General features: G+C 36.0%; 1 protein-coding gene across 11 annotated transcripts; it reads right to left on the minus strand.

The window, feature by feature from the left end:
* Window positions 1-827: 827 nt before the first annotated feature.
* LOC113731855 (phosphatidylinositol 4-phosphate 5-kinase 8) lies at window positions 828-10,130 on the minus strand. Of its 11 annotated transcripts, XM_072079763.1 has the most exons (12): window positions 10,007-10,067; window positions 9,803-9,836; window positions 9,163-9,227; window positions 8,487-8,631; window positions 7,310-8,371; window positions 7,043-7,210; window positions 6,678-6,843; window positions 5,219-5,329; window positions 4,922-5,109; window positions 2,938-3,095; window positions 2,032-2,200; window positions 828-1,321 (listed from the first exon to the last, which is right to left on the minus strand). In XM_072079763.1, the coding sequence occupies exons 4-12, from the start codon at window positions 8,501-8,503 to the stop codon at window positions 1,042-1,044; spliced, it is 2,319 nt and encodes a 772-aa protein (XP_071935864.1). In that variant the 5' UTR covers window positions 8,504-8,631; window positions 9,163-9,227; window positions 9,803-9,836; window positions 10,007-10,067; the 3' UTR covers window positions 828-1,041. The 11 variants fall into 11 exon arrangements, with proteins under 11 accessions (XP_071935864.1, XP_027113133.1, XP_071935862.1 ...); XM_027257332.2 differs by lacking the exon at window positions 9,163-9,227 and having other exon boundaries at window positions 10,007-10,130; XM_072079761.1 differs by lacking the exon at window positions 9,163-9,227 and having other exon boundaries at window positions 9,803-9,846; window positions 10,007-10,096.
* Between the last annotated feature and the right edge of the window lie 8,325 nt (window positions 10,131-18,455).

Raw genomic sequence — 18,455 nt, forward strand, 5'->3', positions numbered from 1 at the left:
TTGCATGAGGGGAGGGCCTAGCAAACTTTGAATTTCCTTTTTTCATTTTAACAAAAAATCAATATGTATTTCCGCAAAAAAAAAAAAAAAGAAATTTGAGGCACGGCTCAACAAATTTAAAAATGTCTTTAAATGCGACTTAATGTTGAACCGTTTTCATGGTCCAAATTTAAATGACACTCAATGATTACGTTCACAACAAAATGATTACGGTTGAATGAGTCCAAATTTAAAAATGATTACGGTTCAACATCCCTACTCCCAAAACCAACAAATTAAAAAGGAACGATTAAAATTTGGAGTCTATAATTCCAGTTCTGATTCTGTTTTTTTTTTTTTTTTTGGAATTTGAAAATTTTGAACCAAACGCTAGTTAATTAGATGACGACAACTGCAATCTGATTGAAATAGTTTTTTCATGTTTCCAAACTTTGCACTGTGTATTATTTACCTGTAGAAATGCTTCTCCGTACTTAAAATGGAGAAACAAATACCCAACTTTTCAATACTGCCCCGCTATTTTTTAGTGTTAAAAGTTTCATTTTTACGGACCAGTATCCTCTGTTGGAATTAAGACGGCGGCAAACCTTTTAACTTCGAAGAAAATGGAGCTCAAGATTTCACTTCACGCTTTGAATAATTCTATTGTACGAGATCTAAGATAGTTGAATTGAAAACAAATACCACTCCCTAATTGTATCCGCTGCCTTATTATATCTAATCTAATTAATCAAGTCGAAGAAAAAAATTCTCACAATGGTAATGGAATTTAATAACATTACCTAAAAAAAAATGGAAAAACGGGCCACACCGGAATACAACGGAGATAAAAATACAAATTTGACTTGGTTCTTATTTCCGAAAGCTGGATTTTTACTTTACTTCCCCAAAAAGATGAAAAAGAGATGGAGATGCTATTATGCCTGTACAGGTAATTAAAAGAAAATCTGTGACGAATGAGGAATCACCTTACAATGAATTCTGAACAAAAAGGTGTGTAAAGAAGGGCAACGACGACTCGACTGAAGCGTGCCAAAATCTTCATGGTGCAACTGGGAAAACTTTCTCCAGAAAATTGATGAATCGTCTCGAATAGAGCTTGGGTTCAACAACAGAAATTGACATGGGGTCAAACTGCAAAGATTTACATGTGTGCTCTAATTTCTTCCTCACGTTGTATTCCTGCAGTATATCAATAATGCCAAGATAGAGGACGACGTCGTAAACCTCGAAGAGTTCAACTTCTGCCAAATCAGTCTTATCTTGCAGGACCTTGAGATTTGCCTGTGCCGGCATGTTCACACCTAGTTGCACCCTCAACCTGAAAATGCTTTATCCAGTTAATACATCAGAAACTGCTAAATTAAAGCAGGAAAAAAAAAAAAACCCCTGTACTTCAGGAGAAGTTTGAGAAGCTTGCAGTTGCAAGTTCCAATGCTTTGCCCTACAAGCAGTAAACTTAAACAGTGATATCAACCTGCTGGCAAACTTGTCTGAAATGACTCTCATAGAGGTTAGACCAGAAACAAACTAGGTTGCACAGAGTTATTATTGCCCTTGTAATGATGTGAGGTATCAAATTGAATGGAGATCTAATTATCTAAATAACCACATGGGAGACTTCAACTTCTGGAGGCATCAAATCAACGGCTGCTTTCCAATGGTCAATGCTTTCATTTTCACCAAGTCCTGGGAGGTGTAGGCATGCATATTAAAGATTTCAAGATAAAACCAAATCCTAAAGGGCATTAACGTGTCCTACATTTCTATGCATGAGATTGAATTTGGATGCCAACAAAAAAGGAAGCCAAACCATCATATGACAAATTTAAGTTGTAGGAGAAAAGGTAAACTCAGAAGGGCAAAGACTCAGACATATAAACTTCAAGTGGGTCACTCTAAAACCTGTAAGGGAAAAAACATCCCCAAAAGATTGTGGATAGGACTCTACAAGGAAATTTGCGAGCTTAATGCTGCCACTGAAAAACTAAAAGATGTGCAAATTATCAACCAACAAATGAGGCAAGTTACCTTGCGGTACCAGGTAGAAGAAGATCAACTTCTTTGTCACCAACAGACATTGCTCTCAGAGTACTTCCTCTTATGTGAGGACCTGGCTCGGTACTGACTGAACTGGGTTCATGGGTCACTAAAAGCAATCCCCTTGGAGGAATTGACAGCTCTCCCTGAGATGTCATGCCTGAAGGATGAAAAGATGAACTACTTTAAGAAGAAGAAAAACTGGGAGGAAAAAGCGCTGAAAGTATCTAGACAAACAATGATAAAAGACATGAGATCAATTTCTTCTGTTCTGTAGCAAAGCATACAGTGACATAGTAAAAGAGAGATCTAAAAATAAAACATGGGTTAATCTTTTATACACTGACAATGTATACACTTTCTCTATTAGATGTATGACAATGACACATAATCTAAATTTGAATTTGAAACCCAAATTTTGCATATGTGTCATGCATCTAACAGTGATAGTGTGTACACTATCAGTGTATATAAGACTAACTCATAAAACATTCTTCTCTTTTGCATCAAATTTCAGAGCTGCTTAGGCAGATCTGATTTGCCATATCAAACCTACTTGTAGTTGTAGTGTATCCTTTCCTCTTCAGTTCTCACCCCACTCCCCACCTCCCCCCCCCCCCCCCGGCCCCCAGAAAAAAAAAAAAAAAAAAAACCCCATCCCAAACAACAAACCTCCCACCAAAAATAATGAAAAAATAAAAACCCAACCCCAACCTTTCTTTGGCACCTTATCCAATTATGTATAATAGTAATTCATGCTTGTCAGTTATGAGGACGACAGTAACTCTTCAGGCACAAAGAAGCTCCCAAAACCAAGCAAAACTGAGAAATGAAGGCAACTTAACAATTTCATCCATTTGACATGAAAGACGGCAGATTAGTTCACAAGTAACTTACCACCAAGAGTAGCTTGTGCACTCGCAGGCTTGTGTAGTGAGTCAGGTGGCTCAAGCAAGGCTTTAAGATGTTCAGGAGCTCTAAAATGCAACCCCAGCAGAAGACTGTAATCAATTATCTGCTGAGACTCTAAAAACTCACAGTCCAGAGATAGTTGCCTGCAAGAATAGAAGCAAAGAAAAAGAATTTTCTGGTCAACATTGGATGTAAAAGGAACTTACAATCAGTGAAAGGGAGATCAGGAATTCAAAACTGAAAAGAAATGTATCTGTGGTAAATCTGATTGAGAATAATTGAAAAAATAGACAAAGGAAACACAAAAACATTTGTCTTCATTTTCCTTAACATGATATAATCTTTCCAAGTAAATCAGCATATATATTTTGAATACTACATGGAAATTTAAAACATTACTGGAGCAGACCTTAATTCATGCCGCTATATAACCTATTTTCCACATCTATACAACTGTTATGGGTCATTAAAATTTATTCCTTACTGAAGGTAGAGTTGCAAGTGTACACGATAAAAAAACTGAGAATATCCTGTAGTTCAAAAAGGTTCTATGCTTGAAGTCAAATCTGAAAGTGGGGGTTTAGACTTTTTACGGAATGTCAAGTTGCCAACAGATCCAACCTCTTCCATAAGCTAACCTAACCAAAAGTTCCTTATCAAGCCTATGCCCTGTAGCGTACCTCAATACAATTTGCGTTTGTGCAAGGGCAGAAACCGTAAGCATTATAAGAAGCATGAAATGCTAGGCAGGCCGATCGAGATTTTAAGTTGAATTTGTTTAGATCTAAAAGTTCTTCACTGTTCATCTTGTTTTAATAAGTGGACGGCAATCGGGCACAAACTCCAGATCTAAGCTAGGTGAGCCCTTGTCTTCAAAAAAGTTTAGAGAGGTGTTGGCTTGCTCATACAAGAGTACTCTCTCTGTCCGCACACACAGGAATCCAACTTATTCTGGATAGTGGAAAGGTGTGTCGTGATGGTAATCTAAGTTCCATTCTCACCCCTGCTTCAGCTTCAGATTAAGTTGCTGTACACGATCTAGAGTTGCATCATTACATGTAGAACTGGGGATGTCATAACATGTGGGATCCAGAAGCTTATAAATTTTTTCAAGCCCTATGTCACCGGGAATCCCATATGGGAATCTGGCCGACATGGCTAATCTAGTGCAAAATGAAGAGTCAGACAAAGTGAAGAGTCCTGGTAATACAGTTTAAGCAATTTCGTGGAGGTATCTTGCGTGGTGTTATTCCATTATAAAGTGTAGTCACACGCCATCAAATGCTGCATTTGTCTTGGAAAGTAACTTTTGGGGACAACTTAAAAACCCATCAAAAGATATACTATGTGGTTACATAAGGGTACAGAGTGGAAAATGATGAAAGTTTTCTTTTCCATCTTAGGGAAGTGACAATAACTTTGGGAAAGACCAAAAAAAAATAAAAGCATAACACTTTCAATGGGATCAAGGGAGTACTTGATATGACAGTGATGCACCGAATCAATGACATCAGGCTCACATCATATTTTGAAGACATCATCAAGTGCAAGCACATCTGTGCAAATCCATATACGCATAAATTTGACTTCTGTATAGAGATTATGCTATGTTTTGGTTATGCTACTACAATCGATAGCACTGTGAATGAGACCACTTCCTACAGATTTCAAAGTCTAGACATTGGACGCTAAAGCATGTTTGGGTATTAATAGACGGCCAATATTCGAGGACCTATCTCATCCATCTCGCATTAAAGATAGAAAGTGGGAACACAAGTAAAACAAAGAACGAATTTCCTCTTACAGGTTTAACATAAAATTTCAAATATTTTGATATAGTCAAATAGGTAAATTTGTCTTAATTTTAGTAGCATGAACAGTCAAATCATATTAGGTTTAAAAGACAATGGTTCATTCTATCTCAAGGAAAACATGCAAGAAACAAACAAAGACATGGTGGAAAACTAACTTGAAAAGTGATTCACGCAATAACTTGTCCATATGAAATTCATAAGTCAAATCAAGATCTTTTAATGTAGTGCCCTCATCAATCTTGTCTTTCTTCGTAAATCTCCCATGAGATGAACCTTTCAAATCATAGCGACGATGAATTCGCAATTCAGTGCAGAACATATTTCCCATGACCACAAAGCGTACCTGGAAAAGGGCTTGTTATGGATAGCCAGAAACTATCACAAACACAAACATCTACACGTGTGTATAATGTGTGTATGTAGAATAACCAATTGTAAGAATGTCAACCAACCTTTTTTCCATGTTTCAATTTTATTCTGTGTAGGCCGAAAAATTTTGTTATGAGTGTGTTTTCATGCTGGCTTACATGTCTATAGTAGCGAGGTAACATCCTGAGAAAAACCTACACAATGTTACAGGTCACAGTGAGTTGATTAACCTCCGAAACAGGAAAGATACACTACTGAGACAGTACAAAACAGCAAAGATGCGAGTCCAATTGGTTATCACAAACATACAAATGCAGGATCTGAATATAGACACTAGAAAAATATCAACTGCATGCAAATAAAAGGAAACACGAGTAGGACAAGTACAGATAACTAAAATGGGTGCACTTTACTCTATGAAAAAGTTTACATGGTTCAACTACATCATAACGTTGAAATACGTTTAGCCATTCCAAGTCCTACTAACAGCCAACCCTGTAAAAATACTGGTTGGACATCTTAAGTCGAAATAGTGAAACAAATTATGCTTCCAGATGAATAAAAGGTAAGAATTAAGCTCCCAGAGTGACCACATGACAAGAGTATAATGATTGACTGTGAAAGGAAAAAAATTAATTGTGTAGCTAACTCCATTATAACCTAAAGGCATACAATAATTATGGTTTCAAGAAGTCTTCAAAGATCCTGATAAAGCTGGAGCAATTATTATAAGTTCTTGCTTTTATATTTGATCACATGCAAGAAGGATTTACATATAGTGAGATCAACTAACAAAAAGTAAGGCAAAGGTAGAGCATAAAGCTAATTTGCAAAGCACAGAAATAGTAATCGATTTGCCTTCTGATATCAAGTCAAATTCCTAGTGGGAATATATAAATGATATCAATCTTTCCTAGTACAGAACAACAATGCAAGAAGAGCTCATTCCTTTTATAGCTCTAAGGTATAAAGGAACATCTTTCTATTCCTGCTAGAAAATCTAAGGCAAGTACTCTTTATGAAGCTTTTGGAAAAGGAACAGATTATGCATGCTCTTGCCAGCAGAAATTCAATGTACTATAGAATGAGTAAAACTGAAATCTGCCCCGATATGATAATATTCATAGTCTTGGTTATTCAGAATCTTACCATTACATGAATTAGCAACTGTAATTCTTTTTCTATTTTTAAACTGTGATTGTGTATGTATCCACATATATTACTTAAGCATGCAGGGTGTACACATTCACATCCAGATAAACCTAAAACCGATGACCCAATTCTGTATGCATTGCCCAACAAAAGAAATAGGATGAGGAAGAAAAGGAGGGAAAACTAGAATTGCCATAAAAAGTCCATGAAAACTAGAGTTATCAATGAAAAAAATCTACCTCATTACCATAAAGCCAAAATGAAAGCTTGTATTAACTTGACCTAATAATCGAGAATTACCAATTAATATAGAACTTTTACATGCACTATCAAATAAATGAAAACACAATATAAAGGTCGTCTGCCAAATAGTATAGCTTTAGTTCACACCTTAAGCTCTGATCTCTTCAAAGTCTTGATCACAAATCTATCGTCACCTGACAGAAAGAAAATGCTGCCACTTTTCCCTGGAGAAGAAAGCTCTCTCAGACCGTCATCTCCACAGATAGACATCATGTACTCTGCCGCATTCAACTTAAACATTTCTCTCAAATTTCTGAAAACAAGATGCATGAAACAAACAAGTAATTGTTAAGCAGTAATCATTATTCCCAACCAAAACTTGAGACCAGGCCAGCCAAGCTCAACATAACATTGACAAAAACTTTACATGACAAAACACTCTTAAGAAACTAATCACTGTTGGCAATTCAAAGTATAGGAAAAAACTAAGCTACAGAAAGATAATGAGCTACCTGAATACCATTGGGCAATAATCCTTCCAATAGAAGTCAATTGAATAATGTGGAGGTGTAAACTGCGAACCTTTTCTAGGAAAATACATTCTAATTCTTGCTCGTTCTCCAAAGTCAGAAGATCTCACTTCACGGGCAGGAACAGGCGTAATCTTACCCACGGTGTACCTGTGAACTTCCAAAAAGCATTAACCACACAATGAAAACAACAAAAAAAAGGTCTAACATATGAATTCATAACTAAGACAGTAGAACATTACACTTTACCTGATGCCAAGTTGCAAGTTAAGCATTAGATAATAGCGTCTATGGCCTTCAAAAATATCCACACATGACTTGCTTTTTACTTCTTTTGCATGAAATTTGTATCTCTTTTTGCTCTTTAGAGACAGCCCACTTATACTTCTAACCCTTTCCTTGATTAAGACTCCTTGCATATATTCCCTTTCAAAAGCAACAGAACTATCGCCCTGCAACCCAGATTGGTCATCATCAGAATAACGAGATGAAGCGTCAAATGACATATCAACACTGATATCATCAAGAGCACTATCTTCACGCAGTGATGAAGTCCTGTGTGATGTTTGACTTGAACCTCTCAAAAGGGTATTAGATATTTTCTCAGAATGGCTACGCCTAACATGAGGTCTCACAGAATTCTCAGAGTTAACTGATGAACTATGAACCAATAATCTTTTCTTTTTCTCCCCATTTTTATCAGCACTAGACTTCCTTCGTGCAGAATGTTTATTACCAGCAGGATAAAATGTCCCTTGTCCATCCTTTAAACCTTTAGTCCATGTGCCAAAATAATAACCTCCATCAGCAAACCTATAGCAGCCTGTCCCATGTCTTCGTCCATTAGACCAAAAGCCATCAAAAAGATCGCCATTAAGCCATTTCATAACCCCTCTACCACTCATTTTCCCATTTTTCCAACTTCCAATATACATGTTGCTATTGCTCCATGCATACCTCCCACTGCCTTCCCTTTTGCCCTCTTTCCAACACCCATCATAAACGTCAGAGTTTTGATATTGCTTTCGTCCAATTCCATGTTGAGAGTTCATCCTCCAGCCACCCGTGTATAAAGAACCATCAGAACCAGTAAATGTTCCAAATCCGTGGAGGTAGTTCCCAGAAAAATCACCCTCATATGTGGCTCCTGATGCCCAGGAGATCCTTCCCTTGCCAGTCATTTTTCCTTCTTCCCAATCTCCCTCATAAGTAGTCCCATCTGACCATGTATATTTTCCTTTTCCATGGGGGAGCAGTCCCTTAAAGTTACCCGCATAGACATCACCACAAGGGAAAACCTTTTCAAGAGTCCTGGAAATACAAGTGAGATTAGCTTAATCATAACCTTCAGTATAGAACTCTAGAACAGAATTTTGAGCTTTTAGTTTGATTGAAAGACACAAAATGGAGCTAAATCTTTCAATACCTTTCACTAGCCTCCATATAAGATGATGATTAGAAATTAAATTTCCTAAATGATTCTAAGAAATCCATAATATGCATCTCCCCTTGGAAAAGCACTTGATCTTCATTCCAGGCCTCGAAAAGAATACGGCGTCCGGTTTACCATGCTGCTCAATTCAAAGCAGTTAATGCATTGGGAATATAAAGAAAGGAAATGCAAGTCTATATACTATGCAAGTTAGATTCTTTTCCAACTATATGAACTTTGACATCTTGTATCTTCCGCTATTTCTCTCTTCACCTTATCTTCATGGAAAGTGGAAAACATGGTGAGTCAGAATAATGTAAATGCTTCCACTACAAAAAATTGGGCCATAATTGTCCATCATCCAATTGTTGTCTACGTTAAAACCTTCCTTTCAGGCCAAAGATGGAAATTTTGGTGAAGCACAGTCACTTGCATATAGTTCTCAAATTATATGAACAAATTTGCAATCTGTCGAAAAAGCGGGATATAGTCTTAGCTTTGTCCAAATGTCATTACTACAGATTCATCTGATAAAACTTTCCTGTCATGTTTACAAAGAATAAAAAATATCTAACAAAGGCTCCCTTCTCTCTTAGCGCATTGAACAAGCATGCACTCACTGGAAAGAACTTTTTGCATCAACGAAACTCTCAAAAGCTACAAGACGTACAGCATCCCTGGTGTGGTCATAAGTTTCAAGAGGAGTGAAGTTCCAGAAAGCATGTGCACGGAAACCTTCATTTGACAAATTGAATGTACAGTCAACATTCACATTGCTTAAGTTGTTCATTTGAAAAATTGAATAAAAACTTACTCTTAGACTTCAATAGCACTAAACTAGTCTATGTAGCTCCCTGGCATGATTTTTTCATATTTAAAACAATTCTACAGGACATTCAGTTCCATGAAAAATGCCTCCCAATATGCAGGGCCAAGACTTTGATATCTCAACCTTCTACAAACCCCACAGAGCTAGAAGCTTCAGCTTAGCCTACACACACATGTAGTACCCCGAACGCGTTCTAATCAAAAACAACCGCAAAAATTGAACAAATAAAAAACCAATTTTGGCAGTCAGCTCACGAGTACGCATCTTAAATAGGCAACAATAATAACCAATCTCAGCAGTTCATTAATCAATCTTATGAATACACTGGCAGCCTAATCTGAAGACTAATACGGCGACTCAACTGTAAGACAAAATCAATCAGTCACTCATTACCAATTTGTTTCGAATTGAATTCAGAACGTGTTGATGAACTTAAAACAACTTCCAGTAAATTAAAAGAGCAGAATTAAACTGAACTCACCATCAAACTGTCAAGTCAATCGCCACAGTAACCCCTACAAAACCCTAGAAATCATCAGCAACAAAAGAATATTACATCCAAAAAGATATTCATTTCATTTCGGAAAAATCAAAGCTCCATGAAATTCTAAGCTTTCGAATGCAGTATTAAAATTGAAAATTTTTTGGTTTTTCAAATTTCCTTTGAAATTTATTGGTTACCTACCAGGGGCTCTAGTGGACGAATATTTAGGTCCTTGGTCTGAATTCAGACAGCAGCATGCCTGGAAACCATGAAAAGACAATAATGGGATGGGATGGGTTGGTATACAGTCCTAGTGGACACGTGGCAGTCATGCAAGTAGTGGGCTCTTTTATCGTTGATCGATTATTACGTGGGCCATGTGGACTTACAGTGTAGCCCACGTCATTTTGTTAGTGTGTGCCGAGATGCAGGCTATACTCCTATGGAGGGTTAAACTAATCTTCAAACTTTTTCACTTAAACCCATTTCATCCTTCATTTTTTATTTAGATGTTTTTAGTCACTCAACTTAAATTTAGTAGCCAATTTCATCCTTTTGCGCCCGTACTACTTTTTGACACAAAAATCACCACCAAATTAGGGGTAATATAGAAACTACAAATTAAAGGTCAAAACAAAAAATCAGAAAATGCTAGGGAGTAAAGCCAAAAACATTACATTTTCTTCAATGAGCAGCTGCATCTCTGATTCTTCTTCTTCACTAGCTCTTGCCAAACTTCCAAAGACAATATATCTTTAAAAAAAAAACTTTCATCCACATTGTTTTTATACATCATCATATGTCTTGTAATTTTAACTTACAATTAAGACTTACCAACATATAAAATTTTCTCGATAAACTCAAGAAAAGTATTCAAATTAGCAAATGGATTAGTTGTTTCCTAAGCATTCCCTTGTCGATAGCTACCTCATCATCGTCGCATCAAAGATTGGGAAACCGCTTCCTTAAATCATCATGTTAAATTGCATATTCACTTCGAATTTTCAATTTACAATTCAAACTTTTTCTTCGACTTCTTTATATCCTTATCCATCCTCTCTTGTTTCATAGCCCCTGTCGACAATTTAACTCCGATGCCAATAGTGGATTTTGTTGGGGAAATGAGACTTGATGAGCGAGCTTGTATTGGGATTCCAAAAAATAAATGAATTAGCAGTTTTGAGTCGAGTTTTGGGGATTTGGGTTTGGAATTCCACCGATGAGTTGGTTTTTGCAGTTTCATGGGGCTTCGACATCAGCCAGAGGCAGAGAAGAAGAATAATTTGGTTTATTGCATCTTTTGTTTTACTCTTAAAAATAATGGAGAATTGGTTTTCGCCCCAACATAACAAAAAATATTTTGCATTCATTGTTTTAAAAATGATCCCTATTTCATAATTCCTATATTGCCCTTGACTTGATGGTGGATTTTGTGTCGGAAAGAGTTTTACTGGCGACTGCAAAATGATGAAATTGGCTACTAATTTTAAGTTAAAGGACTAAAATTACCTAAATAAAAGATGAAGGATGAAATCGCCTTAAATTAAAAAGTTGAAGGACTAAATTGGCCATTTTCTCAAAGTTTATAAACATGGAAAAGTAAAACCTCATGGCAGCTATCGACAACATCCTAAAAAGTTTGGGTCGCTTGCGAATAAGAGAAAAGACTTTGGATTTTTGTGGGGGCAAATGTACAGCTCGGATGACGGGGACACTTTTTGTTGGTCTGTGGAGGCAGCCAGAGGCCACCTGGGGCATTACGTATGGACGAGGGAGAGCATTACGCCAGATGAGGAGAGCAAAGATCAATTTTAGGATTTGGTCGGAGCCTACAAACTTTCCACATTCCTTCCACATTTTCTTTTTTGTACAGGCAAGGCAGATGTAACAGAGGCGTAATATTCAATTATTGAGGGTACCATTATTGTTTAAGAACTACTACATCCATCCTAAATCTACCTTGTATATAAGAAAAGAGCAAGGTTTAGTGTTTTTCTTTCCTCTTGCCACATGGCTTCTTAATTATCTGACAAGTGGCAAGGTAAATTGTTTCTTGCAAATTGTCTAAATCTAAAGCTTCTCTTGTCCGAAGCCTTCTATTTCTTTGCCTTCTTTTGCCATTGCACTGTTACTGTAGCACGCTGTCTCATTGACACATGGCATCCTTGGTGAATTTTTGAGCTTTCATTCTTTCCTTTTCTTTTTATAGGCAACGGTAGATAGATAGATTGGACTGCATTGCACAATGACCAAATTTGGTCTGGCCTTGGCATTCAAGTATGAGGTCCAATTATTTTTATTGAATTTTTCAATTTGTAAGCTTTTGATAGATGTAATTCAATTACAAATTATTATTATTATTATCATTATTCAATTTATATTTATTATGATGCCAATTTGAGAGAGTATTTTTCAGATCATCGTATTTTCAAAAACAAAAAGAAATATTTAAAATTGATTTCAAGCTCTAGGTCTTGGACAGATGTAATCCAATTATAATATTATTATCATTATCATTATTTGAATTTATATTTATTACGATTTGAAATATCATTTAAACTTATATTTCACAGATTAACTTGACTTTATTAAAAATCATAGAATTCTATTCGTCTTTTTGAAAGTTTATATTTTTTTTATTTTTTTGCTACGTTGTTAATATAACTTTTGCTATTTTAGAAGCCGTCAAAAAATGATAGAAAAATTGTCACATTTTCAAAAATTAAAAGAAATATCCAAATTTGATAGCAAGAATTTTATTATTTTAATCTACATGCTAAAAAAATATTTAAACTTTCTTAATCAAACCTTGGCTATTTTTGAACTCGGAGGAAAAGAAAAAGATATCTTCAAAGTGGGAAAATGATAAAAAAAAAGAAAAGAAATTGGTTCCAATTTGTTATAAATGCAAAAATGAAATAGCCAACTAATAGAATACACACTTTCGAATCAATTTTATTTTAATTTATTGATATGTGAACATTTGTCTTTTATTTTGACAAAAAAAATTTTTGTTGAGCAAATGAATGCAATAATTTCTGAATGACAAAAAATATATGCTTTTGTTTTTTTAAGGAATGGCAGGGTAAAATGTTTCTTGCAAATTGTCTGAATCTAAAGCTTCTCTTGTCCGAAGCCTTCTATTTCTCTTCTTTCTTTTGCCATTGCAATGCTTTTTTTCTCAAATTGCTGTTGAATCACTTCGTAGCAGCAGAAAAAAGGACGAATTCACTGGTAAATTCAAACCAAGTACAATCCCTAAAAGAAGCTGATTCTTGGGGCAAGTGCAATCACGTGCATGTGGAGGGTTTTTGTGGTTCTAACCGAGAGAAAGTACAATGCTTTGTTCAGAAAATTGGTAGAACAGTAGCATCTTTTGCAGGTTCATATTCGGCTATCTGAGTGGAAGAAACGGAGAAGAGGAGATTTTGCTACCAAACCCAGCAGGTCAACACCCCTCTTCAAGCCTTCTATTTCTTTTCCTTCTTTTGCCATTGCACTGTTTCTTTCCCAAATTGCCGTTGAACCCTTTTCCTCCTTTCTCTCTACCACACGGCTCTTCTGAGCACAAATTCGGCACATTTATCCTCAGCAAGTCCAATTCCAGCCGCCTATGCTACCAAACCCAGCAGGTCAACAACCCTCTTCAAACATGCAAAAAGCTTGGATATGACAACAGATTATAGGGGCCTAGGCTGTGCTTAGCACAACCAATAACCTCCTAGTCTTCTACTAAATAAAAATATGGTAGTAGTAATATTATACATGCATGTGTAGAGAGAACAATCTAGTAGTTTCTGACTTCTGTCAGAGGGGCACAAAGTCTCCATACATGAAGGGATACGGGGCAGTGACAGTCATCAGAAGGACAGTTTCTGGATAATTTACAGCTAAAATTTGGTTAAAAAAAATTTGTATGGTTCAAATTTCATCTTGTATTTCGATTTTAATAATATATGTGGGACCTACAAAATTTTGTTCTAAAGTTACGTCGTGTGCAAATAAAGTTACACCATGTATAAATAAAATTACGTCGTGTGCAAAATGCACATAATTGCCGGGAATGGTTGCACCTGGTCCATACATGAAGACATAAAAAATTGTTCTCCATCGATGAATACTATGATTATGGGTCTTTCTTGGGAAAGCAATGAATCAGGACTCAATGTGTAGTAACTATCCTAGCTGGTTGTGACAAATAATATTTGAACTTGATCAAGTAGAGTCCGATATTAAATTTCATAGTTTGGGGCTTTCCTGATGAATAATCAGATATCCGTTATTGTTAATAATCTGACATTTTAAAATGAAAAAAAATCAGTGCTATGAATTCATGCAGAGTCGAGACCTTCTAAACCTAATTAGAAAACATATTTTTTTTCAACAAACGTCAACATTGGTTATATATTTTAGCACTTGAAAGTACAAGAGTTAATTACAAAAAGGGCCTCAGCCCTCCTATCATTTCCTCCTACAGCTACTTCTGTTAGCTAAACTAGAAAGTAATTTTTTCCATTCTATGTCATTAACTAGTTTTGTTGCAAAAATATGTTAGCGTATGACTTCCTACATTAGCTGATCTAGGTACAAAAAGGAGCGTGCAAAGCTCAAAACCCTTTGTAAGGTCGTCAACATATGAGCAATTTATCATTAGCCAATGCCCATAGTCGCCTATTTTGGGTACTAGCAAAAGGCACGTGCAGTCCACGTATATAATTTAGAAACTGATTTTAAGAACCAAATTAACAATTTTTTGGTAATTAAGGAAGTGTTCTTGTAGGGCACAAGTAATTGCCATAGGACAGATATTATTTGATTTGGATACAACCAATTTGATTGAATCTAAACCAACGTTCATGTTGCTTTTGTATCATCCTCTTTTTCTTTTCTTGTAAGGAAAATAGTACAAAGCATCCCTTATATTTCATAAAAAGAATTTTAACATCTTTCATATTTAAAATGCTAATTGTATACTGCTCACAAAATCAAATGACCAAATCTCCAATTTTGATCATCTTTTAAAGAGGGGCAAAACAAAAGGCAAGAAAAAGCAAGAGACTAAAGCTGAAACTTATGAAATTTCATTGTCATTTCGTAGGTCTTTTTCCCCTGAGCCCTTCCCCCTCCACCCTTTTCCTTAATCTTTCTCCTTCGTCTTTTCTCCCAACATTTCTCCTTGCCGTTTCCTTTTTTGATCACTTAAATTAGCATATCCGCATTTCTTAATCTTAAATTTACTTGAACTTGTTTCTCGTTTTCTTGCATAGAAACTATTTTGGAAAATGTCCTTTCCCTTTTAAATTATATAAAGACTACAAATATTGTAATTTTAAATAAATTATTTATACATCTTTGTAACAGAGACGTAATATTCAATTATTATTCATGTGAATTTCATATACAATAAGTGTGTCTCTATTATGAAATTTATAAATAATTTACATAAAGTTACATTCCGTTCAAAAAATATTACGCCATTCAAAATAATTGTACGTTCGGAACAACCGTCCGTCCGTGCCCTTGACTCGCTTGATAGTGTCGTGCACCATCCGCTTACCATGCGTAGGGCTGTCAACGGGCCGGGTTCGGGTCGGAATTCATTATTCCGGATCCGAATTACTATACCGGACCCGGATCCGACCCATTTATCCGACGGGTCTTTCATTATATGTTCCGGATCCGGATCGGGTCTACCCAAACAAATTTAGCAAAATTTATAATTTCTAATGAAAAAAATATATTTGTAAACTAATTTCTAACTAATACAAAGAAAAAATCAAATAAGAAAAGAAATCAAATTAACTTTATTCAAATACATCACCCTAATCAAATTATATTGATAAATATATATTTTTTAAATTATTAATTCATTTGTATCCGGATCCGGGTCTAATACGGGCCGGAATACTATATTCCGTATCCGACCCGTTTTTTGTTTGACAAGACAGATCCGGATCCGAAAACGGAATTAAATCCCTACCCATACCCGCAATAATTTCACGGATCCGGGTCTAGACCCGACCCGTTGACAGGCCTAACCATGCGAACGGATCCTTGTATATAACTTCAGCATTATTTATGGTGGCAGATAAATGCTTCTTTTGGCGGTTGGACGGGGACTGATGGAGCATGACGGAGGGAGGAATCTGTGTAGGAAAATCAATCCCTACCACCGCCCTTTTGGAAAATGTCTGTTATCTTGATTTATATGTTTATCCTGGCATATGACACAAAATCCTATCTCAATCTATTCATTTATCTAGTCGAATTTCTTTCTTTTCTTTTCTTTTCGTATGGCATGATGCACTTTATCGGAAACATACCCAAGTTTGGCACTTAGATGTTTGGCCAAGAGCATGAAATTTTTGTGACCAGTAAACAGGGGCGGAGGGAAGGGGGGGCCAGGGGGCAACCGCCCCCCTCCAATTGTTAAAAAAAAAAATTTCTAAGTAAAAAAATTTTTATTACATTGTTTTGCCCCCCTAAATATTGATAAAAAATTTCACTTTGCCCCCCCTCCAATTGTTATAAAAAAAATTTTTAAGTAAAAAAATTTTTATTATATTGTTTTGCCCCTCCCAAAATATTGATAAAAATTTTCACTTTGCCCCCCCTCTCAAGGACCCAAACAATAATATTTGAAAGTTATTTGGACTTGATCCAAATAATAGAGACTCGCCCCTAAATGCAATTCCTAGCTCCGCCACTGCCGGTAAACTTCTAAAACGTGTCATGGTTATAACTTCTCACGGGAGATTTTTTGTGTTTCTTGCTAATTCTTCAAGCTATGTTTCGCCTCTTCTAAACAATGACAAATATAACCAACAAAAACTTCTACCCATGCATGGAAAAACCTCACAACTGAGCGAATTAGACAAATCAAGGTAAAGCTCGTAGAGATGATGCATGATGCTATGTACTGAAGGTTTGAGAATATAAGTAGAACCTTTTTTACTTTCTCTTTTTTTTTTTTGGGGATTATATTAGGGGATAGTAATAGTGTACAAGTAAAAACAAGATGTTGAACTTGAATTCATGTCAACACGAATTGACACCAGAAAAACCTTTGACAGTGGCACCGCAATAGTTTATATTAGCGTTTGACAGTAGGAAATGGTAACTTCTACCTGGCAAAGCAATCAAAGTTACTCCAATCGGTAGATATGCATGCTTGTTTGTACATGAACCTACGCACGTTAACCATGCTCTACAGTCTACATTAACATCAGTTCTTGTCAAAATACACAAACACCTAGATTTAATACCTTATTTCCAAGGAAAAAAAAGAGGAAAAGAGCAAAAGAAAGAAAGAGAACCAACGGCCTTTGGACGGTTGGCCACCACCAAAGACTCTAAGTCTTAGTAGGGTGGGAGGTAAAAAATTCAAATCTTGCCTCCCATTAATGTGCCACTATTTGTGACTTCTTCTAAATCCATACGGCTGCGTGATGTACCCGTCTGATCCGATGGTGGTTCAGTTCTGTTGGACTTCTCCCCCCAGTATAAGTTAGAGTAGGAATAGGACTAAGAGTAGATTAGGTTAGTTATTACCGTCTGATAAAAAAAAGTAAATTAGATTAGGCTAACCGTTGCCGTCTGATTTTTTAAAAAAAAAAGAAAAAGAAAGAAAGAGACTAATTGGGGCACATATGCATGCAAATACAGATATCCAAAAAGAATCCCACATGATGACAAAGCTTTGAATCAAATAATATATCCTTGAATGGAAAATACTTAAGTAACCCACTTAGGCACTTATAACACACATGCCAACTTTTCTATCCCAGTACCTTTCATCAAGTTGGGTCCAAGAAAGTTCGCTCCTAACTTGGCCAGAAAAGGGTTGCTTATCAAATCACAAAATACCTCCTTCAAAAAGAAAAGAAAAGAAAAATGCATGCTTAACTAAAGAATCCCATAAGTTTTCCTAAAAAATTACTTTAAGGATATCTCTAGTGTACATTTCACCCAATGCCATTCATATTTTATAAATGTTTTCATAATAAACCATATGATTAAATTACGTTTAATGTCCCACTAAATACGAGATTTCCATTTACGTAAGATTCATCATGTTACCTAATTTTTATCCATCCATGCAACTTGATTGTTCTTTTCTTGAGCTCATCAGAGAGTGACGGCAATCGGTTGAGTGTATTGAACATCTCAAGGGACGTTGGTGAATGGTGATATTAAACGCCTTAAGAAAGTAGCTAGTTTAGTGTTTTTAACAAGTCCATAGATGCATGCATGCCATATTAGATTTTTATGCCAAATCGGTCGGATTAGTTTATAATTGTATAGCATATGATTCCTACAGCTTTCAACTGGCCGAAAGAAAGAGATAAAAGTGCCATCATCCTTGAAGGCTTGGACTAAAGCTTAAAGCAACTCAATACGTGGGGAGGGCATAAGAGCCTAGCTGTTGAACGACATGGACATGAATGATATCTTTTGCCGCCCTCAAGAAAAGATATTCTCATTCTAATTGTTTGAGTCACGTTTCAACTCCGAAGCTCCTTGTATTTTTTATCCAGAAGAGAGAGACGACTTCTTTTTTGGTGAAAAATCAAAACAGGGTTTCTTTCTATCAACAATAAGAGTATTTCAATTTCGATATAAATACAAGAAAGAGACGTGTTTTATCTAA

This window comes from Coffea arabica, chromosome 2e (genome assembly GCF_036785885.1).
Source record: "Coffea arabica cultivar ET-39 chromosome 2e, Coffea Arabica ET-39 HiFi, whole genome shotgun sequence".
NCBI classification, from domain to species: Eukaryota; Viridiplantae; Streptophyta; class Magnoliopsida; order Gentianales; family Rubiaceae; genus Coffea; species Coffea arabica.